This window comes from Penicillium daleae, assembly GCF_028827525.1.
Source record: "Penicillium daleae strain IBT 16125 chromosome Unknown utg000005l_segment0_segment0, whole genome shotgun sequence".
NCBI lineage: Eukaryota > Fungi > Ascomycota > Eurotiomycetes > Eurotiales > Aspergillaceae > Penicillium > Penicillium daleae.
Window position 1 is genome coordinate 2,335,878 of NW_026623153.1, and position 24,403 is coordinate 2,360,280.

At 47.0% G+C, this 24,403-nt stretch overlaps 6 protein-coding genes across 6 annotated transcripts; 2 read left to right on the forward strand and 4 right to left on the reverse strand.

Annotated features, from left to right (window-relative positions):
• Positions 1-781: 781 nt before the first annotated feature.
• N7458_005046 (MFS transporter) lies at positions 782-2,651 on the forward strand (the record flags this gene model as incomplete). The annotated part of the gene is made up of 2 exons (XM_056908428.1): positions 782-1,195; positions 1,254-2,651. The coding sequence occupies 2 exons, from the start codon at positions 782-784 to the stop codon at positions 2,649-2,651; spliced, it is 1,812 nt and encodes a 603-aa protein (XP_056767046.1).
• Positions 2,652-3,555: 904 nt separating this feature from the next.
• N7458_005047 (putative acid phosphatase) lies at positions 3,556-5,017 on the reverse strand (the record flags this gene model as incomplete). Its single annotated transcript, XM_056908429.1, has 4 exons — positions 3,556-3,591; positions 3,650-4,437; positions 4,515-4,761; positions 4,826-5,017. The coding sequence occupies 4 exons, from the start codon at positions 5,015-5,017 to the stop codon at positions 3,556-3,558; spliced, it is 1,263 nt and encodes a 420-aa protein (XP_056767047.1).
• Positions 5,018-7,848: 2,831 nt separating this feature from the next.
• N7458_005048 (Zn(II)2Cys6 transcription factor) lies at positions 7,849-9,727 on the forward strand (the record flags this gene model as incomplete). The annotated part of the gene is made up of 3 exons (XM_056908430.1): positions 7,849-8,643; positions 8,701-9,548; positions 9,610-9,727. The coding sequence occupies 3 exons, from the start codon at positions 7,849-7,851 to the stop codon at positions 9,725-9,727; spliced, it is 1,761 nt and encodes a 586-aa protein (XP_056767048.1).
• Positions 9,728-11,235: 1,508 nt separating this feature from the next.
• Positions 11,236-12,828, reverse strand: N7458_005049 (aldehyde dehydrogenase family protein; the record flags this gene model as incomplete). Its single annotated transcript, XM_056908431.1, has 4 exons — positions 11,236-11,349; positions 11,406-11,823; positions 11,889-12,361; positions 12,427-12,828. The coding sequence occupies 4 exons, from the start codon at positions 12,826-12,828 to the stop codon at positions 11,236-11,238; spliced, it is 1,407 nt and encodes a 468-aa protein (XP_056767049.1).
• Positions 12,829-13,092: 264 nt separating this feature from the next.
• N7458_005050 (type 1 glutamine amidotransferase) lies at positions 13,093-13,998 on the reverse strand (the record flags this gene model as incomplete). Its single annotated transcript, XM_056908432.1, has 3 exons — positions 13,093-13,389; positions 13,444-13,670; positions 13,737-13,998. Coding segments are annotated over 3 exons (786 nt in total), but the record flags the coding sequence as incomplete, so codon positions are not given.
• An 833-nt stretch (positions 13,999-14,831) lies between these two features.
• On the reverse strand, positions 14,832-15,341 carry N7458_005051 (putative antigenic thaumatin domain protein; the record flags this gene model as incomplete). Its single annotated transcript, XM_056908433.1, has 1 exon — positions 14,832-15,341. One exon carries the CDS (start codon positions 15,339-15,341, stop codon positions 14,832-14,834), a length of 510 nt encoding a protein of 169 aa, XP_056767051.1.
• Between the last annotated feature and the right edge of the window lie 9,062 nt (positions 15,342-24,403).

A 24,403-nucleotide genomic window follows, 5' to 3' on the forward strand; every position in this document is an offset into this window, starting at 1 on the left:
AGTACCACCTGTAAGGTTACTACATCAACTTCACTATCAAGATATATAGTCTTCACATAAGGTTCATGTTACACCTATTCTGTCTCACACCTCTAAGTCTCAGATCCGGAGGTTTCACATACATCTCCAAGTTTGCATCAATTCCTGCCCAGGTGTATCTCAATGGTATGAGAGTCCGCATAGTGTTGAAAATCAGCGTCTTCTCAGGGATGTACAAGGAAAGAGCGCACGTGACGGTGCCGAATTGCCGAGAACGATGAGTCAGCCAGCCCGGGACCGGCTTCGCCTGAGCCGCCCGTCCACGCTACAACCTCGATTTGCCTCCGCTTTTTCCCCAAACGAGGTTGGCCATGCCGGTTCAGGCCGCCCTGGACCGGATTTTTCACTGCTTGGCGGGGCCCAGGAACTGTCTCGATGGCCAGTCCTCTGTCAAGCTTCGCTGTACAGCCTATCACGATGGATTCAACTGAGATCGATGGGGGGCCCAGTGGAGGGCAAATTTCTTCATCGATGGGCGGGTTTAAGGGTCCATTATCACCGTATGCATGGTCGGAAAACTTATGCTTTCAGTCCACGGCAGAGTGGTATCCGGTGATAAAGTCGTTTAAATAATCGGCTTTCTGCCAATTTTTCGTTTGGCCTTGCAATTTTCGTTTCGCTGAACGAACGTGTATCTCTTATTTATACAGGAATCACAGCAATTTCTGGTTGAATATCATCATCTTAACTGGTTGCCTGCACTCTTATCACTGCATAGACTACATTGATTCCCGACACAGCCATGTCGGAAAAGGATGAACACGACCATCGATCGACACATTCTCATTCTACCTCGGATGCCAGTTCAGATACCGAAGACCCCGCATCGCGGACACCGTCGCTCCCCCGAGCAATGGCGGAGTCCGTCAAGTCAAGACGGACGTCCAAATCCAACCTTGACGATGTAGATCTGGACCGCGTTCACTCTGGGAGATACCCAGATGATATCACGGTGTACCACAGCCACGAAGATGATGACAACGATACGACGGATGATTCTTCGTTGGAGGCCGCCAAGGTCGATACCATCCAGGAGGTAAGAGGTGGGATCGTCAACGAGCGGGACGTGGACCTGGAGAGAGGCGAACAGTCTGCATCAGACCTTGAGAAGACGAGGACGTTGCGATCGACGAAATCTCGCCATGGCGGCAAGCTGGTAAGTTCTGATCCAGATCTATCGGCTTTGTAGCAATCTAGTCTAACAAGTTCCCTAGGTGACATGGGACGGACCCGAGGATCCAGAGAATCCCAAGAATTGGCCCTCGAAAAAGAAGTGGGCAGCAACCATCACAGTCTCCCTATTCACTTTCATTTCGCCAGTGTCTTCCTCCATGGTAGCACCCGCCTTGACCACCCTCGAGGCCCAATTAAACGTCACCGACCCAATCGTCTCCCAGCTCATGCTCTCCATCTTCGTTCTGGCATACGCTGTTGGACCATTATTCCTAGGACCACTCTCAGAAATCTATGGGCGAACTATCGTTCTCCAACTCGCCAATCTATTCTTCCTGGTTTTCAACATCGGCTGCGGCGTGGCCCAGACCAAGACCCAGCTGATCGTGTGTCGGTTCTTCGCCGGACTGGGCGGTAGTGCGCCCCTCGCAGTCGGCGGCGGCGTTCTATCCGATTGTTTCAGACCTGAAGAGCGAGGCAAAAGCATTGCCATCTACAGTCTAGCCCCCCTGCTAGGCCCAGCTCTCGGCCCTATCGCAGGTGGCTTCATCGCCGAGAACATCTCCTGGCGCTGGGTCTTCTACTCAGTATCCATCGCAGACGGACTCATCCAATTCATGGGCCTCTTCTTCCTCCGCGAAACCTATGGCCCCCGCATCCTCCGCGACCGCGCCAAGCGCATTCGCAAGGAAACCGGCGACACCACCTGGCAAACTGAAGCAGAGATGCAAAAGAAAACCCTCGCCCAAGTCCTCCGCGAATCTCTCGTCCGGCCTTTCCGTCTGCTCTTAACCCAATCAATTGTCCAAGTCCTCGCCTGCTACATGGCCTTCATCTACGGAATAATGTACCTCGTCCTGTCGACCTTCCCCTCCCTCTGGACCAGCAAAGACTACTACAACGAGTCCATCGGCATCGGCGGTCTAAACTACATCTCCCTAGGCCTAGGCTTCTGGTGCGGCTCCCAAATCTGCGCCCCTCTCAACGACCGCATCTACAAGCGCCTCAAAGCCCGCAACAACGGCGTCGGCCGACCAGAGTTCCGCGTGCCCCTCCTCGGCGTCGCAGCCATCCTCATCCCAAGCGGCCTCTTCATCTACGGCTGGACCGCGCAGACCCACTGCCACTGGATCGCGCCCAACATCGGCGCCGTACTCCTCGGCGCGGGCACGATCATCTCGTTCCAGTGCATGCAGACGTACATGGTCGACGCGTATACGCGGTTCGCGGCGAGTGCGCTGGCAGCTAGTGCGTTCCTGCGGTCACTGGCGGGCTTTGGGTTTCCGCTTTTCGCGCCGTATATGTATGATAAGTTGCATTATGGGTGGGGGAATAGTGTGTTGGCGTTTATTTCGATTGCGATTGGGATTCCGGCGCCGATCTTTTTGTGGAAGTTTGGTGAGGCGCTGCGGAAGAGGAGTACGTATGCTGCTGGGTAGATTTGGCTGTTGTTAGATATAATTCCTGTCTTAGCGAAAGAAAAGATATAATTGCATTTCACATTATTACCCTCGAACTGGATGATCTCCGAGCGACTAGAGAGGTAATCACTGTGGTATTCATTATTCTGAGTATACGAGGTTTGCGAATTCTGGGCAACATCGTGATATAGAAGATTGATCGAGGTTCAGAGACAAACTAACAACGGAGATAATCCGTTTGGAGGATTGCGCTCGACTATTTGAGATATCCAATAGGAAAAAGTCTCAGAGAATGATTTATCAAAAGTATGTCAAGTACATTGAAGGATATTGGAAAAACCTTGTCATAGAATATCCTTGATGTTGTAAGTGGTGGGAAGACGAGTGCAGGTTCGGCTTCTCAGAATGTTCCTGCCAGTGCTTCATGCTAGATGCAACCATGGGGGTTACCTGTCTCAAGGAATGTGTAATTGAGATTAATCTCGTCAGGTCATGTTTGCAAGGCCGCGGTGTCCATAGGATCAGAGATAAAAGCGCTAAGGCGCCAAAAGCTATTCAGTTTATTCCTCTAGAACCCTGACGCCCCGCGGGCAGCAGGCCGCATTACCGTGTTATCGAATGATTGAATCTAGTATGACGAGCTGGCTCCTAATTTTAGGATGTCTTTACAAGCACTTATTCTTGAACAATGGTGTTGTCACTTTCGTACTATATAACAAACATTTTTTACGTACCTCATTTGCGGATTACACTAAGGCACGGCAGCGAAGTATGTTCAACCTTCCCGCTCCAACTTGAAGAAACGTGGTCCATATGTTCCTCATACTAAATTAATATATACAGTCTATCGAAATACAACACGAGATCCGCGACAATTACCGCAGATCCGAATTTGTTGCATCACTCAACCCAGATACGACATCTAGTTGGTGATACCACTCTCCTTGTGGCCATTCTTCTACATAAATTGTCAGTAAAATGTTCTCTGGTCAAATCACAAAAGATCCAGAACTCACCAGAGTACGGGTGTACTTGACACCAACGTTAATACCAGCAGCGGCGCTGTATGGGACAGGGCTGATGTAGTTGTAAGTAGCCTTCTGACCCTTGTAGGTCTTCTTAACGGTCTCCAGGATACCGTGGCCAGCAGTGCAGCGCTCGTTGACAGTGGGGATGGGCCACTGGGAAGTGTACTTGGAGTAGATGTTGTCAGACAGAGGGCCGGGGGCGGTCTGGTTGAAGTAGTCCTTGGCATTGATAGTCGCGAGATCAACCTCCCAGTTAACGTAGCCGGTCTTCTCGGCAACAAGGTTGAGCAGGTTAGCACCGCAGTCCCAGCGGCCAAGGGAGGGGAGACCCCAGTTAGCGCTGAGGGAGGCAATGACCGAGTAGTGGGTGTAGAAGGTGTCGTCCTTGGTTCCCTTGAGGTGCTCGGGGACGGCGCCGCCAAGGAGGATGGAGTAGACGCGGTTCTCCTGGAGATAGGTGGAGGTCTCGTCGAAGGTGACAAGGATGAGGGTGTCCTTGGTGAAGTAGTCATTCTTCAGGAGCGGGGTCATGAAGCGGTTGAGCCACTCGCCGGCAAAGGTGACGTTGGTGTCGTGGGCATCGTTGGTCATGTTGGGGGTGATGAACATGTGCTGGGGCAGACGGTGGTGCTCCAGGTCCTCGTAGAAGGTGGTGAAGTTCTTGATCTGACGGGGACGGACAGCGTCATTGGTGACGGAGTCGAAGAGGATCAGAGGATTGTGCTTGCGCACGTAGTCATTGGCTCCAGTCTCGGGGTAGCGGAAGCCCTGGTAACCTATATCAAGGATAATTGGTTAGCTGATGAAGTGCCAATTGCGAAGTGCATGATGCGCGGATTAAAGAGTGCCCTACCAGCATAGGGCAAATCCTCCTGGTACTCGCCCCAGGCAACGCCCTTGGTGTCGAAGAGGTCGGCAATGGTAGAGACGTTGGCGGGGATCTGGTGCCAGTCATCATTGTCCATGCCGAAGTCGTCACCAGCAGCGGAGGCGCAGTAGTTGGGCTCGGAGGGGTGAGTGACGCCGAAGTAGTTGGTCAACAGGATACCCTCCTTGGCCAATGCCTCGAAATTCTTGTCACCAGCAGTGGTGGCAAAGTCCTATCAGATTTTATTAGCTATAAAGCCCGGCTGAATATCCTCGTCAATGAATGAGACTACTAACAGTGTTCTCGATCCAGACATCGACGAAACGGTCAAAGGCGAGACCCCTGACATTGGAGACGGGCGAGTAGGGCAGGACAGAGGCCTGAGCAGCCTCAATCTCAGCGGGAGTCGGGTTCTCGATGGTGGTGGTCTCCGCTGCGGCCATGGCCAGGCAGCTTACGAAAGCGAGGAGGCTCTTCTTGGTGAACATTTTGACGATAATAAGACCCGGTGATTGTCTGTTCTACCAATTGTTTTGAAGATGGAAATTCTCACAATGCGAGAAGGAAACAAACCGGACGATCTTTGGGTGACAGTCCGGATTCTTATAGCTTTTGCGCGTCTCGGGCGATTGGTGTACCGTCGTCGCTGTTTAGCCAGTGGAGAGACGCGCATTCGCATCGCATTCTTCTCGATTGCCCCTCTTCGCTTAGAGAATACGACGGAGGCCGAGGCGGCCAAACCGGGTGATGGGTAAGGTTGTATCTGCAGACGAGGAATGCACGTTGCATTGCAGGCCAGACTGACTGGCTCTTTCTCCAAGCCAACGTTCCCGCTCTTGGAAGTCTTAGCGGGGAAGCTTGGCCCGGTCTGGCCTGGTTGATTGGTGGGCCTCCCGTGGGCTGCTCAAGTGGAGAAGCGGCGTGCCTGGCACGTTGCGCCCGAAAGCTTCGTGACTGGCTGGACTACGAGATGAATCAAGGGCCATTGGAAATTGCAAAAAGGCCCCGGACTGGAATACTTCCGAGAAATGTCCATGCAGAGGACATTTAGCCAGATTAGATTTCTGACAACAGCGCCACAAGCATTGACCAAGACGAGTCAGATTTCAAAAAAGATGTCAACCAGGGCTTTTCTGCGCGGTCGGCTCGGCAATTGAATTCAGGTTTCTGACCCACGGGCCTCAGCTGTGGACGTGGAAAATACCCCGATAGGTTAGACATCGCACCACTGGCCAAGCTGATGATCGATATTGCCCTACCAGACACCACGTGGGAAGCACGGTTTGCTACCCTTGGCAGGCTTGGCGAGGGGAATAAGCCCTGGCCTCTAGATCGTGATTGTTGACCGTGACGGTGAAATTCCTGGAAATCAGAAGATATGTTCAACATGGGTATGTCAAAACAAATAACATATCACTATGGAGTGCCAACCTCAAGTTAAACCAAAGTGCGAATCAAAGAATGGCAAAGGATCGTGCACCGACAGGGAACAACATGTATCCCGGAGTCATATTTTGATCTTCTTTCCGGATCACTCCAAACGGCCAATAGGAATGCCTTGAAGTGTCATTACAGGCCAAAGATTAGCGCACTTTCAGGTCGTCGCTAGGGTTCGAATCGTCCGATATTGCTAGACGCTACAGTACTTGCAAGCACGATATGTGAAGAATATCACCAAAGCCGTGCGGCCACGAAACACCTTACATGATTTTGCACTTCTGCCTGATATAAATATACCGATCGGCGCGGATCACTGGGTGGGTCACTGTAAGGCTGCAGGCAGGGAAATCCAGGGATTAGCTCTGCCTTGCAGGAAGATAATAACGGCTCAGAAGTTTTAGAGGATAATGGCAGACTGGAGATCGGCACGGCAGTATCTTGGCAACAAGGATCTTAATGAATGCTATAAGTCTTCCGGTTCAGGCTTTTCATACGTACTTATAGGCTATTGCACACACCCTCATGACATATGATGAGAAGTGATGAAGTTTGCCCTTGGGAAGATTTCTTGTTTGCCAGGCCCTGTACTGTACGTGTCTTTGGCCTTTAAGAAGCCTCCTCTTGCTCTTCGCTTTCTTGGTCCCTAGAGCGATCTCTAAATTGAGGGATTGAGTTCTATTTCCCCAAATACTTCCTGAATGCTTCCTATGAGTTCGACGTAGAGACGTTTTCAGGTAGCATTGGTAGGCAATAGTTTTCGGCTGTTATCTTTGTTGAGTTGTCCACCAGTCAGTCACGCCAGCTTAAGCCAAACCATGGGACGGATGCATTCGGAAAGCATGGACAATAGAAGATCCTGGTGCAAGCTGTTTGACCATATATCATATACCAAGCGCAATTTTTCAGGACGACGTATTTGAGAGCAGCGGGCGCAAGCACATCCGAGTGTCTGAATCTCGTGTATCTTATTTCTTTAGGATTAGTACAGTAGATAGTGCTTGTTAGAGGAGCAAACGAGGTTATACTGAGAAAACTGACCATATCAATCTTGCGTGATCAAATGTGAGTAACCATCGCAATACGTGATTCAAAACTCTGTAGAATATTGTAGAAGGTGGTATGCTCTCATTTCCTCTGCTAGTGCTCACAACGACCTAAAACTCAGCACCGTATTGTGAAACATCTGCATATCATTAGTTACACGAATGGTGACAATATCGACCCTTTGGACTATATCATCCTAGCCGTGGTGATGAACCGTGTGCGTAGACACTTGGACCAGTAGTTCAAGAACCGGTCGCCGCATTCTTGAACCAATGGGTGTGATCGCGATAACCCGCTGTATATCTGCACTCGTGTTTATCTTGCAGGTGCAACCCTCCCACCCGTATAGGCTCGAACAAGGATCCCATCAATGTAGAAGTTGGATTCTGCAGTCATGCGACTTAAGAATGGCCCATTCAGGCCAATAGATTTCTCCCTCGCGCTAGAAAGAGCAGAGAACCGGACTAAAGGGGTTTCTAGAACTTTTCTCCGGTCGCACGTTCCCTGATCGAGATAACGATAACGTGTGGCAAGATAAGGCTGCAGGATGATTATCTGAAAGGCAGAAAGCAGATTCTCTGGCTACGTAACTTTGGATGAAATCACTGGCTTCGATTCAAATTGATCCGCCCAAGGAACAATTCTATCTAACTTCTGTAGTATCCAACCAAAAAGTATGAATGTCAGCCCAATCGCCACCAATTTGTGTGTTAGCGGAGAGCGCAAATAGACTTTGGCTTACCCCACACCCACACGAGTCCAGCACGTTTCTTATCAGCCCCCCTTCAAGTTCCGCTCGATCTCCTACGTTTCTCACACTCCCCACCCAAACACGATGCCGCCAGATCGACAACCGCGCGTGCAGCGGATTGTCCGCGTTCGCACAGGATGCTGGTCCTGTCGGCGCCGGAAGAAGAAGTGCGACGAGTTGAGACCGATATGCTCGGGGTGCAGGCGGAATGACCTACGGTGTGAATGGCCATCGACTGTGCCAGGAATGACGAACTCGGGCCCGGAAAACGACAGGTCGAGCTATACTCCGGCAGACAGACGGTCTAGCTACGCCGGATCGATTGAAGATCTCGATGCCATGCAGCTACCCGGTAGTCCGCTGTCCAGGCGCCATTCCTCGCCTTTGTCGACCGCGGGACTTTCCGCCATCATGGAGGAGCAAATGGGACAGGCATCCGATCCAGACGAGACTATCGATCGCCGCCGGTCAACTCTGGGCGAAGAGGAAAATGCGCTTGTTGCTAGTATGGCCGTTGGGAATGTCGTGCCGCGCACTATGTCAATGTTACCGGGGTATGACCCAGAGAGTTATGCACTTCTCTCGCATTATCTGTCCAACACGGCCGACGTGATGGCCAACGGCACAACACCCATCAACCCATTTCTCGTCCAAATCGTACCACTAGCATTCACCAGCGACCTTCTTCTTCAACTCGTCATTGCGCAGAGTGCTGCGCACCGCGCCTTTCGACGACGCGACGATTCAGACGCGGTGGCGAACTCCCACTATACCAAAGCTATCCAGCTCTTCCGACATGGCGTAAACGATTTCATCGAGGGAAAGGAGTCAAATCCACTGATGCTATTGATCGGCGCCTTGTTAATGTGCTTTACAGAGGTAGGAAGGACGGACTGAATGGGACCAGTCATCATCAGATACTAATCCGAAGGGTAGACTGCCAAAGGCGACATGACGGGAACCGTATTCGATCATCTATCAGCCGCCCACACTTTACTACTGAAGCTCCTTGAACAAAGCGACACTGCTGTGCCCAGAGAATTAAAAGACTTTGTCATCGAGTACTACGTCTACACCGCGACCGTCAGCATGATTTCGATCGACGCCCGCTTAAGCGGACAGTTATTCTTGAACTTTGACCTCGAACAACGCGCGCGGGACATTCTTCGCACCCAATACGTGGGCAACCTATGCGGCTGTTGGCTAGAGTTACTCCTCCTCATCCCTTGCATCTTCGATCTCGGTCGACAGTGGATGATAGGCGACTCGCAGCCCGTCGTCCCGACTGCAGACGACATGGCCATGTTCGCCTCCATCCAAGCCCAGGTCCTCCGCTGGTCACCCTACTCCTTCGTCGAGCCTGAGGTTTACTTAGCCGGTCTAGTATTCCAACAAGCCGTGCTCATCTACTTGTACACTTCGCTCGGCGGTTATACCTACGCCCCCGACGGCATGTACAAAGGGCTCATCCAAACGGCAGTCACAGAGGCACTGTCATATCTTGTCGAAATCTCCCCACAAGCCCGGATCAACTCTGGTCTCTGTTGGCCGATCGCTGTAGTCGGTTCATGCCTTGAAAAGCCTGAGCAGCAGGAACGTCTACGGGTGCGTTTAACAGCGATGGCAGCACACTTTGGTCTAGGAAATATGCAGCGAACGCTTTTACTGCTTGAAGCTATGTGGGAACTTCCCCAGCTGATGCCGGGCCGTGGAATATTTGTCGGACAATGCAGTCCAAGCAAATTTGGATTTCTTTCGCGTGATTTGGACCAGATCAACGCCGTGTGCGTTATGTACAAGTTTGTAAGACGGTGTTCATGTTCACCAACAAGGTCTACGGGCTAGCGAAGGTCTTGGGCCTCTTAGACGTGGATTTCTCAGGCGTCATAATTCTTCGCAAGATGACCGTCAGCGAAAAGTCCTCGGTAATGACGAACAAGGTCCCATGAACACAGCGGCATGAACCTGTTCAATCACCTGGCCGAACAGACCGCTCAGAAAGTGAACTCTGCCAGCAATTCGCTTTTCCTTGTCAGGATCTGTCTCACTCAAAGAATCGGGGTGAGAGCGACAATCATGAGTGGTGCAAAACACAGCGAATTGGACCAAACCCCCCTCAAGCATACGCAATGCCAAACTCGTGGTTCGTTGTCAAAGATCCTTTCGCCATCGGTATACGCCAGCTATGCTGTAGTCGCACCGACAAATCCAATCCTACTCGCCGTATGGATCACATGAACGGGCTTCTTGCCCTGCTTCTGAAACATCCAATAGCCGGATTGCTTCTATATTACACCCCTGAGACGAATTCCTGCATTGCGACCTCGAATATCCTTTGAACACGCCTCGGCGTCATCGTGTGTCAGGTGCGGGTTACCCAAATCCTGGAAATCTAGCGCCCATGCCACTTTCCCGCGTCGATACGCGCAACTTGCATTTTCGATCTGCAATTTTTGAAGCCTCCAAAGTGTTCCCTTTCGTACATCATCGGGAGGAATGATCAGGTCACTTCCGGTGGATAGAACTGTGTTGCTGATGTCAGTCATGGGAATTGTTTTTATCCCGTCTGATGCCGCAGTTCTCATCCTTGTCAGCCTTGTCAGTCTATCAGCTGACGATAAGGACGTTTTGCGGTGCAGGTGCAGTCTTTTAGCCTGTATGTTTTCAAACATATATAGGTGAATCATGTACCTGATTTGAGCACTTGAGAAAGTGTAATTTTGTACAACTAAAGTTGGGGACTTCTGGGAGCCGGAGATGCCCGGTGAGGTGCCAGGTATATATGTTCATTGAATAGCATTCACGCCACCATCTCATGAGCAACTACATGGGTCTCAAGCCCACTACTAGTCAAAATATCATACGAACTCATGGAAGGCGCAGGCTCTAGTCGAAATTCCTGGCAGCGTACCAACACTCACCGGGACCTATAAGCTGATTACACCTCATGTCCACACCAAATCAACTCCTTCCCTATCGCGGCTCTGTACGGACACTACTGTATGGGTCGCGAAATATGGAGAGGTATTAAAGCGCCGCAGATAGGTCTTTGTTCACTAATAGTACTTAATGCTTCGAAACGACTACCACTTGCAATAGTAAACAGGAGATAACCAGTTAAAACTCCGTGGCTCATGTGCGTTGGGTAATTATAAATGTGTCACGTGTGCTTACCGCGCTTCGGCTAGCGCAGCGCGGTCCGGGACCGCGCTGGAGTGGGTCCGTCACGGGGTCGAGAGTAGAATGAATGGCAAGACTAGTGTGAATAGGAACACATGGGATTGCGAATGACAAAATAGGTAAAGAAGGGGATCTGAGACGAAATAGAACGATAGTATGATTTAGATTGGCTGCAGAAAATACTAGAGCTACATCAAGAGACGCCCTGGAATATGAAGAGTCAAAAAGTAAAACGCGATTTATGTATTGGAAACAAAGCAGCCATCAAAATGCCATTCAGCATATCAAGATCTACGCAGAAGCATCCTTAATGTGATAACTCTTCAACTTCACAAATCCATCATAACCACGGGGTCCAAGTGTGGAGCCCAAACCAGAGGTCTTCCAACCAGTCCAAGCAAGATCCTATAACAGAGTTAGCAATTCCATATCCTCTGAGAGACAACGTCTGGAATACACACCGGAGCAGGATAATCACAACGGTTAATAAACACCGTTCCAGCTTCGATCTGATCAATCAACTCCTCACCACGAGCCATATCCTTCGTCCAGACACTAGCAGTCAATCCGTAGTCGCTGTCATTCATCAAGGCAACAGCCTCTTCATCACTGGAAACCTTCATAATAGGCATAACGGGACCAAAAGTCTCCTCCTTCATGGTAACCATGTCGTGGTTGACGTTAGTCAAGACAACTGGGGCTAGGAAATTGCCCTTCTGGCTGGTCTTGGCCAGGGAGAAGGAAGCGTTCTCGGGGGTAGCGTCGATGGCTCCCTTCTGCAGGGCATCGTCAATGTGGGATTGAATCTTTTGTTTTGCCGGCGCGGAGATGACTGGCCCGGTGGTTGTGGTCTGGTCGTGGGGGTCGCCTAGTTTATATCTAGAATGATGGTTAGCTGCTGCCACATTGACCAAAACTTGCCCAGAGAGAGGCTGAAAACTCACCCCTTAAGCTCCTCCTGCACATGGCGAACAAACTCATCATAAATCTTCTCATGGACGTAAACGCGCTCCACAGAGCAGCAGCTTTGTCCGGAGTTGAACACTGCTCCGTCAACCAGGTTCTCGGCAACATTCTTAACGTCCACGTCGGGACGCACGTAGGCGGGGTCATTGCCACCGAGCTCCAAGTTCACAGGCTTAATTTGCTTGGCAGTGGCTTCGCGGAGCCGGATACCGCCAGCAGTTGATCCGGTGAACGACACAGACTGAATCTCGGGCAACTGAGCAACTTGGTCCAGGGCATCCAAGCTTCCAATGTGCAGGATGCTGAGCACGTCTTTGGGCAGGCCTGCCTCGGTGAAGATCTCGGATAGCCTGTTACCAAGGAGAGGAGTCTGAGGGGATGGGCGTAAGAGCACAGTATTACCCGCCAGCAGAGCAGGAATAAGGGCATTCACAGTTGTGAGATAGGGATACTGCGCCAAGTACATTAGCGTCATTTTTTCATATCACCGGTATTAGTTGATAAAGGGGACCTTACGTTCCAAGCAGAGGCAATAAGAATAGGACCCAGAGGCACTTGCTTAACCATCCGTCTGAATCCATCTTGCGGCTCACCAGGCAAATCAGCCAAGCTCTCCTTTGCAATCTTAATCATGTGCTCTGCGCGAAGCGCAGCAGTCTTGATCTCTCCAGCACAGTACCGAATAGGCCGGCCCATCTGCGTGGTCAACTCCTTCGCCAACTCATCAATGCGGGAATCAATGATCTGGAGAGCGCGCTTGACAATTGCAGTTCTGTCTTCCAGGCTCACGGCGCGCCAAGACTGGAATGCCTGCTTCGAGGCGGTGGCGATCTTGCCAGCTTCTTCCAGGGAAGTTCCAGGCTGATCGAAGATGACCTCATGGGTCGCGGGGTTGATGGTGCGAATTTGGTTTGACATTTTGAGTCTGAGATGTAAAATGGATGGATTGGAGGGGAGAAGAAAGTGTTGTGAAGACGAGCGAGGAGGGGCATGGAATTTATGTGGTCCCGCCGCTTATCGCGGTCTCTTCACGAGGCTTCCGCCCGTCGCCACTTTCCCCGCCGAGCGCTTGATCTGCTTACTCCATTGTATTACCTTGACTAGATCTACCTCTATTAGGTACTTAAAGATGTATATTGTAATTTATAAAACGTAAACATGGTATTCTATGTAGTAATTATTCTATGCTGTAGCCTCTGCCATAAACTTGATAATCTCCGTCGCTAAGAATTCTCCATCATGAGGCTTCGCCGCTCTCGAAGCGCCATCCTCATAAAGCTGGTCATTGAATACTCCACCATCATGCCGGAATTTCAATATGCGCGACATGATAAATTCATTGAACTCGGGATGAGCTTGCACACTCCACAATCTCTTCGGCATATACAGACCCTGGATCGCGCACCGGGGGCTGTAGCCGAGATTGACACAGCCTGCGGGCAGCTCATGCACCACATCACGGTGCATTTGTTGGAGATGCTAGATCATGTAAGACAGAGATCAATATTATGTGTTGGATATGCACGAGCTTACCAGCTTGTCTTTGCCAAATATCTGTTTGCCAACATCTGTCAAAGTAATCTCTTCAACGGAGACCTCCCATCCATCATCGCCACGACCAACGCGCGAGCCTAGGGCACGAGCAATAATTTGATGGCCAAAACAGATCCCAACAACGGGCTTCTTGTGCTGCTCAATCACGCCCCGGATGTAATCGGTGAGACTCACGATCCAAGTATCATCTGCGAATGAATCATGTTCTTCATCGCCACGTTAACACATAACCTCGCCAATGACTCACACAGGCGGTACAGGGAGATACATACTGCTGCCAGAGAGAAGAAAGGCATCATACTCATTCGGATCAGGATAAACGGGATTATCCACGACGTGCCACTTGCTGATCTCCTGAATCTCCACCTCCGAATTCCCAGACGCCTCTAGACCCTTCTTTAGCAAGCGCGTGAAGATATCTCCATAGCCACCGAGCTCGTCCTTGACTGGTGGAATCGGCGTATCACATTCCAGCACGGCGATGCGTAGTGATCGAGTCATGTTGCCGGTTATTGTTTGTATGTGCACCTTGGTCTATCTTCCCCGGATTGCTGGATGGTAAGTGTAGAGACGCTTGGAGCCACTTGATGTGTGCTTTATGGATGACCGGCCCCGCGGTGTTGGGTGTCCCGAATCGCCGAGCGCGCTTGGCCCCACTGCGCGGTCCGCCGGGAGTGGGTTATCGTGATCCTATCCGACGGCCTGTCCACGAACTTGTTTGGGCAGGAGCTTGGGTTGGTTCACAGCATGCGGCGGCTGTTTTGCATGGATAAGGTCAGCGTGTTGTCTCGCTGTGTTCCTTTCAGTGCAGAAGAATCGTCTTGTCACGTGCACGGTGGAACAATAAGTAGGATGTGTAGCTTGCTATTTGCTATCTAGTCCAGTCGGCGACAATACCCAATATATTGTCTGATTCAAGGGTCAAGACCATTCTCGAATTGAAATATTTTGGAGTATATCTTTCAATAATGAACTATCTAGCTCAGGAGCGTATGTTGTGGTCACTTAAAGGACTAAATTGATGCCTAACTGCCTTACAAAGGATTTCGGAACATGACGTCATCGGAGAATTCCCCATCAAAAATTGGAAGGAATTGAGAGGGGTCTCACGTAATACCGATCATTACTTGATTATTATCAGTACGGATAACAAGATTGACCTCTGCAGCTACGAGAACTTCTCATGTGAAGGGGTATTTGAAGAAAGATGTTTGTCATTTCAAATGTCGGTGACTCAAAGGAGGGGAATGATCTATAAAGTGGTCTATGCAAGTATGAAAAGTCTAAGTACATTCTACCGCAAACACCATGATGATAAAAAATGAACTTCTTTTGAAGTCGGTCATAAATGAATGAAACGGGACAATTTATCCCAAAGTAACGATGTACTGCGCATCAACCGAGCAGGACAGCGTGTTGACATCGTCAGGGTGCTGATAGGAGTCGGCGCAGTTGGTGTCACCAGGCTCACAAGTAGCAGACTGGCAGCTCGAATCGCTAGGCTTGACAGAGAAGCCACTCTTAATGAAGTCAGAGGACGAATCCAAGTTGATGGATGACAGATCCCAGTAGAGCGTGTCAGAGTCAACGGTGTATTCGAATTGAAGCACGCTGTCCTCGGTCTGGGTGGTGGACAGCTTGATCGAGATACCGCCGCCGTTGGAGTTGGTCTGCCAATTTTCGCTGTAGGTGCCACCGCCGGAGGAGAGAGTTTGCATGCTGCCGGAGTCGGAGGATGTCGTCCAGAAGTAGACATCTGAGCCCATGTTGTTCACGAATTGGACATTGCCGCTGGAGCTGGTGTCACGGACACGGTGAGGCAGAGCTGCGGCGGTGGCAGCGAGAACACTAGTGAGGAAAACGTTGCTGAAGATCATTTTGTATATGAAGTCGGTTGAACGAGGACGTCGAAGAAAAGGACTGTATATGGTGATCAAGAGAATGTCTTTTGGTGAAAAGATTGACAAGAGAATGACAGGATCTGAAAGAGAGTGATCAGATCGTTGCAATCAACAAGAAAAAGAAGGTAATATTGAAAGGACTGTAGTGGTTGACAAGAGAAAGGACGGCCAATGTCGCGGATCATGCATAGTTATATATCGTCCTCGGTGGAGATACTGGAGTAGTGGCACTTGTAAAAAGCTGCCCCTGTCCGCCAAAACTCTTAAAGTTGAGATATAATGGGGTTCACCAATAGTTATTGTGATAGTGGAGCCGGTTCAACAGCCGGTGGTCTCGAACGACCTTGCCATCGCCGGAAATGGTAATCCTCCAACATCTCCACCGGCTCCGAGTTCCTCGACCTTTTGAGGACACTGTCTGGAACAGTTGATGGTTCGTCCCTTCCCCTGGCAAAAAATGATAAAAATGGAGATGGTTCCGTAAGTGGCGTTGTGTGCCTTTTTGAGTCTTATGTCTCGCTTGATATGATTTGCCTCGAGCTCCAAAACTGGACTTCAGAGTTTGCGTTCCTGCAAAACCTAGGAACAGAACCAAGTTCACTCTGCGTCTCCTCGGAACCAAACTCGACATTTTGTTTTTCAATAATTAACCGACCTTTGTTGGCGTTCCACGTTGAAATGAGGCAAATTGGGCATCGGGCCACTCCTTCACGAGCGTACAGCCACCATGACAGCGACACTCTGCGTTGACTTCTTGTAATTCTAAAGGGAAATGCTAGCATATTATTAAGGTGACAATTGTTAAATTTTGAAACTAATTAAATGTTAAATGTGAGGGTGTGATATTCGGAGACCCCGAGTCACAGGGATACAAGCCTGTATCGCTGCCAACGCTCTGCAGGGCCTAGAAGGGAAAGCAACACCTCCATCTTGTGAGTGCCAGTCCTAAGGGGGAAATCTCCAGCTCTGGTGTCAAGGAACAATGCCTTTGTTGGAGACGGTCGTTGGAATACGAATAGCAGGGATGTTCCGGATCTTCACGGAAGACAGGCTGTATGTCCCGTTTCGGTAAGTAGGCCGAGCAATTGCCATGTTCTTCAAGTGGCATGCAATCACCAAGAAAATGAGTCAGCACTATTTTACTGGAGTAGAGTCTATTTAAGGGTCCATTTGAAAAGCCTGGACTATCGGCTACTGGGTCTTGGGCGAGTGGGTGAGGTTTACGCAAGTGTGGGGAGGGCTTTCACCCAATGATAGGAAGTGATAGTCAGGCTTCATATCCTTGACATCTGACAAGCCTGAAACATGATAGATCTAGGCCCGAAGGTATTAGAGCAGAATTCTCCGGAAAGCCATGTGAGAAACAAGCCAAGCGCAACACCGAGGCTTTCTCTATTGCTTACCTTTAGAGAATCGTATGATGCGTTGCGTAGATATTCTAAGGGAATGTTCATTTCCCCTGCACTGACATTGCTTTTCTGAGATATCCAACTGTTTGCGCGCTCTGTATAAAGCCTCTAAATTTCTACTCTCGCCACTTATTTCATGAGAGTCTTTCCGATGCTCTTTTAGATTTGGAGGCCCCCTCTCCATTCATCAATGAGGACTGATAGTCGGCTTCCATTCACTGACCCAAGTGTATTTTCCATATTTTACTAGAAAGACAGAAAGCTTCCTTTCTAGTATCCTGCTTGCGAGGCCCGAGGAACACGGACACCTTCAACCTGACCATTCAAAACGCTAGTTGAAATCCGTCTTCCTCTATGTCTCAATTTCGCAAGGATATGGTTGGTACCTCAAACAAGCAACTATAGCAACTTTAACTCGTATTGATAGCGACAATATGAAAGCTATAACACTGATATCAAGTAATCGCTAAGAAAAGCTAATCGTTGGGTCCAAGTTCCCGAGAATAAGGAGATCACATGCCCATCCATTTTGACAAATTAGCCTCCTTGCTCTGATATATAATACAGTTGGATCCAGGAGCCAGAGCACAAGCCGTTGCTGTGAAGATTCTCTATTCTAAGAATCTCCACAAGAAGAATACGGCATGTATGCCCGCGAGATCCAGCCCTAGAGAAGAACCTCAGATAAAGCAATAGAATGTATACATGTCTACCGTAAATCTCAAGCGAGAAAATCTTGGAGCAGTAGCCTTGAGATGCCGCGTTGGTGCTTGAGGAAGAACGCCTTCTTCCACTGGTCTGTACATAAGTTTTCGTTGTCGTAGCTATGCCGTTTAATGGGACTACCTTGATATGACCAAGAAGTTGGCGAAGGCTAGGCTGGATAATATATGCAAGCCATGGAATTCGGATATAAGGACACCATCCGATAAAGTTTGCTGTAGGAATTCATCCGATATCTTGTTGTTTGATTCGTTATCCGTAGTCAAACCAAACACCCGGTATTCTATCTTATGCTTCACAAGGGTTTTTACAAGGACACTACTTAAGGTTCGCAACAGTATGGGCCCATGAATAGCTTTGAAATCAAGTATCACCTGCCGATATACCTAATCAGCATCTATAAAATAGCCAGTGATTGCCGTAAAGCACGAGAATATGAGGATGTCCAGCAGTCAAGGTCAAGCGTGATAGAATCTAAGAACCAGCAGGAAGAATTCGAAGAGTGCGCTGTTGTCGATCCTTAACAAGGCTTTCTGGCCAAGGTGGGGTAGTCATTGCGGAGCGGATCGTAGGAAGAGATGGGGTACAGCGAGCCATTTTGATTAGGTTCTTGAATATTGGGTTCTCGATGAGATGAAATGGAAGCCGATTATAGATAGAAACGATAGGATCTCCTCTACCCAGTCTTGTTGCGAAAAAGTAGCTTTAGTCGGAGTGTCATCCTAAAGTAGCCAAACTAATTTAGCAAAATAATAATAATAATAATGATATATAATAACAATGTTATCAGCGATTCAGAATAGAATCCAAAACACCTTCCAATATGATAGGAGACCCACTAACTTAGCCTGTAATCAAGTTTCCAAACAAAGCCAACTGTACGATTGATTGATTTGAGTTACCGTGGCCAGGATTCTCACACTTCCCCAGCCCGACCTTCGATCAAGGTATCAATTCTTTCTTCCAAGGCCGTTATCGTATCATTTAAGGCCTGAATCCTGAGGAATCCCTCCTCAAAAGCATTGATACCCCACTGTATATCTCTATTCCAGATTTTTTACCGTATAAACTACTCATCGATTCCTCTGAACATCAATAAGTTCTCATGAAGAATGTCAGCGATTATATGGCGATAACTCACTTTGCTCGACTGTCTACGCTATAGAGATGTTAGCTATTAACTTTTTTTCAATAATATCTGTTCTTACTCCTTAAATATAGTGTTAAAGAGCACTTTAGATACGTATTAGGGCTAATTCTGCAGACACCCCGTACTAAAGCAGGGCTCCGTGGTATCTTTGTTTTCCCTAGCTTATATGTCGTCTCTCGTATTTATAGCAGTAGGGGTCTCGTTACTATAATAAGGCTAGTTATCTTAGTTAAGTAGGCGATTTTCCGTATTGCTACTGTTTAGGAAGTTTAGAAGACTGCTTTGAGACGTTACGGGATTGCGGTCCCGCTTTTAGCGCTAGCTTATAACAAAATCAGCCGGGGCGATATTAGACTTATAATCACTTATTATTACTATTAGAAGAAATTAGAATATAATTATATTAGGGAGGCTATATAAGAGGGAGAATTAATAAGATATATACCCTGTTGGAATTGCGTATGGTGCATAAAACCTTGGTAGAAATCGTTCGTGCGCACTAATCTTAGTGCCACGATTATGGAAGAGAGACGAATCAGGATAGATCACAATCGACTGATCAGACAGAAGAATCAAGCAGTGGAAGGTTGATTCAGATGGTCTACTATGTCCGGTGATTCTTCCTGGGATAAAAAGGATGTCAAACTTGTTCATTCTAACTAGGAAACAGAGTGCAATTTATAACATGAGGAACATAGCAAATATCACATAAGGAAATCAAGAACATTCGAGGTCATTTTGGAGTGTTGAGCATTCCTTTGCCTAGTCGGGCAATGTTGACACGATCGTTGAAGATCAGAATCTAGGATCAGAATCTAGGGGTAAACAAGATTGGGTTTTCCTAGCGGTAAGCAAGATAGGAATGCTTAGTAAGCAAGCAGGATTCAAGATGCATATCTGGCCCATAGGCCATACATGCCGACAGGTTCCTTATATAATTTTATGAAAGAACTACTCTTTACTTCTTATTAGTAAGAATAAATAGCTAGCTACTTTTAGTGACCTTTCTTACGCGGAATTTTCAAGACATAAATCGCGCGTAAAGTAATAAAAGCCTTATAGAAGGTTATTTTTTAAACTTGATGTCGGACTTTGTAGTGGGGCAGAAGGACAGTACGGTCACATGATATACTAAGTAGGCCAAAAATGCTCCATGGGCTACATTCGTAGCTTTCTTAAATATATATACCGTATCGTTCAGGGCCCGGACTTTCTCATAAGCGTATATGCTGACACTTGAACTAGAGGGATTAGTAATTATAAATAACTTCGATATCTTAGGTATAAACACCTAGTACTTTTTTGATGTGCCTAATTAATATCCAGAAATTCCTCGCGAAGACTACGTACTACGTATTAAAAATTAGACCTACCTACTACCTAACCTACCTAATTTAACGATCTATAGACTATATATATCACAGTTTTACTAAGAATAAAAACAAAACCTTTTTATAAAAGCTATATAAAGAGGTATATCTACTATATTTATCTCTAACTATAATTTTATAGTAAGATAGATCTTGATTATTCCTGCTTACGCCGTATATCGGCTGCTATCGAATTTTCTCCTGATAACGTAAATATATTAGGACAAATCTTGAAATGCCTCCCTCTAGCTTTATCTATAGGTTCTTTAATTTATCTAGCGATTGTGTTCTCTAGGTGTATATCTCCTTCTTCCTCTAGTGACTTATATTTTATGAAGGTCTATATATACTATTCCAGGGTAATTTAGGGGCAAAACTGAGTATTTATAGGTCAACTTAACTTTATTCTCTACTGTTGGAAATGCGTCTGGTGCATAAAACCGTAGAAGAAATCGTTCGTGCACACTAATCTAAGTGCCACGATTATGGAAGAGAGACGAATCAAGATAGAACACGATCGGCTGGTCAGACAGAAGAATCAAGCAGTGGAAGGTTGATTCAGATGGTCTACTATGCCCGGTAATTCTACCCGTGATAAAAGAGATGTCAAACTTATTCATTCTAACTAGGAATCAGGGTGCAATTTATAACATGGGGTACATGGCAAATATCACATGAGGAAATCAAGAACATTCGAGGTCATTTTGGAGTGTTACGTAGTCTCCTGCCTGGATAGGCAATGTTGATGCGATCGTTGAAGATCAATCCGATATATCAGAGAGCGGTAAACATGATGGCGTTTCGTAGCAGGGAAGATGCAGAAAAGGTGCATAAGAAGGAAGATGCAAGATAGTGTTCTTCCGCGGTAAAACCAGAGGTTGCTTAGTAAGCAGGCAGAATTCAACTGGCAATCTGGGCCTAAGACCCCACATATGCCGACATCTACTATTGACTTGGTCTATCTCCGCCGTGATATCTTAGTAGGCAGTTTAGACTTAGGTACGAGTATATTAGATATTATAAGCGTAGGAAGTAATATTATAGGTTCCGCAGAGACTAGTGTCGTATAGGCTTCTATAGCCGCTTAGACGGTAGCGAGTTAGGTTAATAACTCCGTATAGGAAATATCTAATAACCTTAAATCCAAACTTCCTAGGTACTACTCTATAGGTCTATTAGGGTACTATAAAGGGTATAAAGATAAGGCTACGTATTGTTTATATCCTAGTACCTTATTTTTCTTTAACATAATAACTATATTCCAGGAGGCTTTGTTATGATATTTCCCACCATGAGGCTATTCACACTTTTCGGCCTTGGGATTCAGGCCACCCGGGGAGATCATCCATGGAGATCAACCACGGAGCACCCCTTCAGGGTGGCCTATCCCCTGCCTTCTCACCGCTGTTCCCACGGAGGAGAGTCATCCGCCGATCTGCATACAGCTCATGCAAGCTACCGTGGTTACCCCTCTCGTGGTAGGGTTTACTGTATATAAGATCAGTGGGGGGACGGGAAAGAGGGCCCCCCAAGAAACAGTCTCTGTTACAATCGGACTTAGTGCTTTGCTCTCCTACCTAGTTGACAGGCTTTCTACCCTGCAAGTAGACTATCTTTACAGGCTTCGTCCGAAGTCTCTAGCCTAATCGCTAGCGTTAAAAGTAAGGCTTTAGGAGGATATTAGTCTATTGCTCGATAGTCTATTGCTACTAACATTCTCGGACTTATATTCTCGTTTGTATCTATCATTTTCGGAATCACTATTCTAACAAAATAGGGAAAGATATTTCTTGTTGTCTCCTATCTAGTACGTTTATTTATTAGCAAAATAAGCTAAGATTTTAACTATAGCGTAGATAGCTACTATTTTCATTACTGCCGTAACTATAAGCACTATAGTGATTTACGGCCTTTTAACCGACGTAATTAAGACAATACTAGAAGATTTTAGAATATTTACGAGCTTTAGGGAGCGGATATTTATAGCGGTATAGTTAGGTATGCTTTTCTCCTTTGGAGTTTTGTTGGCCTGTATGATCGAGATGTTTTGCTATTGTATTTAGGTTACGATAAAATAGGTACCTTGTAGGTGTTAAATTAACGAAGCAACGTGGTATAGTATATAGATATCTAGGTCCGATAGATAGTATATCCTATAATAAAATAGTATCTTTGTGAGCAAGCGATGCTGCGCAGGTTAGGTAGAGAGGAAGTAAGATTAATTGATCTTCTTCCTTTAATTGAATAGTAAGGATAAGTTCAATTCGGCTTAGAATCATAAAGATGAGACAAAGTAAGGTAGGACTGAAGCTTGGTTGATTGTATTGAATCTTGCTTGTCTGTATTGAACATAATTATTATCTTGGTAGAGAAAGCAGGGCATATTTATAATCAACTTGTCTCTTGCATGTGATCGTTCTAGATGATGCATGATGATCTCATGCAGATAGATCTAGATGCATAGTGATCTCATGCAGTAGCTGATTGATCGGTGGTTGCTTGATTGTACGATGTCATTGACTGTAGTGATGATGTAGATCGTATACTATGATACGTCTGTTCATGCCTGATTATCCGATTGGATAATGATGATATAATAGCATATTCAGCCATTTTGTATAGGCCTTATGAATCTGGCTTGATATGCTGTATGACGGTTTAGGCATCTTGCCCTATATCTCACAATCTTACTATACTGTGCTCTAAGCCAAGATACGAGTATATAATCACTCGTTTAGTTTATTATATAAGTTTATTACTATAGATCAAGCTATTTAAGTTATGTCAAGATATATCGGTCCGGCAGAGGACTAGCAACGGACAGATAGCCCTCCTGAGGGGAGATAGTGGGTCCCGGGGTTATTTTTCCGATAGAGAAGTAGAGATATGAATAGACCAATGTTTTACTTAAAGAATACACAAGAAGTAGATACTTAATTATGAACGAAGTACGTAGCTAAACATACCGACAGATTTGAACTCTTACGTTGCTTCAAGTTCCCTAAGAGAATGGCTAACTAGGACTTTAACTTCGCGTAGAAGCAACAGGTATATATTACTAAAATGCAAGCATGCTAGCTAATTTACTATTGAGTCTATTTCATGATTCGACAATGTAGCTGTACTGTGGTGAAACCCTCACTACTTCAAAGCCATCTTCCTGAACAGCTTCACAGATGCTCCGGAGTCAGAATTTCTTAAGTACTTGGTACCGTATAGATTCCTTCGTATTTGGATTCATCTTGAGTCACCGATCTACTGTTATTCAAGACCGACATTTGTCTAGTTTAAAATATGGGACTACTAATGAGTAAGTGGAGAAAATGTATTTCATGAGGCGCGTGTCCACCCTATCCGTCTTTTCAAGTAATTCATATGCTATAGCGGAATTGCTTGATATGCTCGGTATCCGTATAACACATTTGCACAAAATCAAGATTTGGTTGCAGGAATTCAAGTTAAACCCCGTCCCGGTGATATGAAATGACCTATGTGATGAAACGACCACTAGGTACCTGCACATTCGTGCACCCTCATTCCTAATCCACAAACTGAATATTGCCTGAGAATAGCAGAACTAATAATTATACAATCTCTTACTCTATAGCTTTTTTCAATCCAAATATTACAAACTGTTCGAGTGGCGGATTACAGGACGAGACGCACTACTACAAAATCCGCTGTTTACTACTATGACGCCAAGATCATCTATAAAAACGTCTGAGCTGGATAGCAAAGGCATATTTGCATAATTTCGCCTATCTAGTTTCCCATGTTAGTTTTTAATAACATGTTAACCACGTTAGCTGAGAATATACTAATCTTAGTGGAATTCTTGGCAGCAGAAAGGTACGAAAAACCAAAATACAGATACGGCGAATACACGGCAAGGGAACATTCATGTAACTTGATGTATGAAAAATACTAGCGCCCCTAAACGGAATAGCCGCCCCACACGCTAGTTAGAGATGGTCCGTTTAAGGAGATATAGTTAACTGCCAAGGTTATTGATATTAATAAGCGGGTCCGGATGCTCAGACACAAAAATCTTCTCTCGTGCTTCTAGAGTTTGTCTATGCAGCACTTCCGCCTCTTCATACTTGCCTTGGCTGTCGAGAGCATTCCCGAGATTACTGAAAGCCGTAAGCATAAGGGGATGCTCACGTTCAAGCAGTTTCTTAAATACTCCTAATGCCCGTTGATGCATCGCTTCTGCCTCTTCCAACTTCCCTTGGCCATCAAGAGCTAAGCCAACATTATTGACACTGTTCGCCGTAACGTGATGCTCCGTGCCAAGAACCTTTTCGTTGATTGCGGCTAGCAAAGCGCACGGTGTCGCTAGCAATTTTCCCCAACGTGGGCCCACACAGGGCAAAGGGCTCGAAT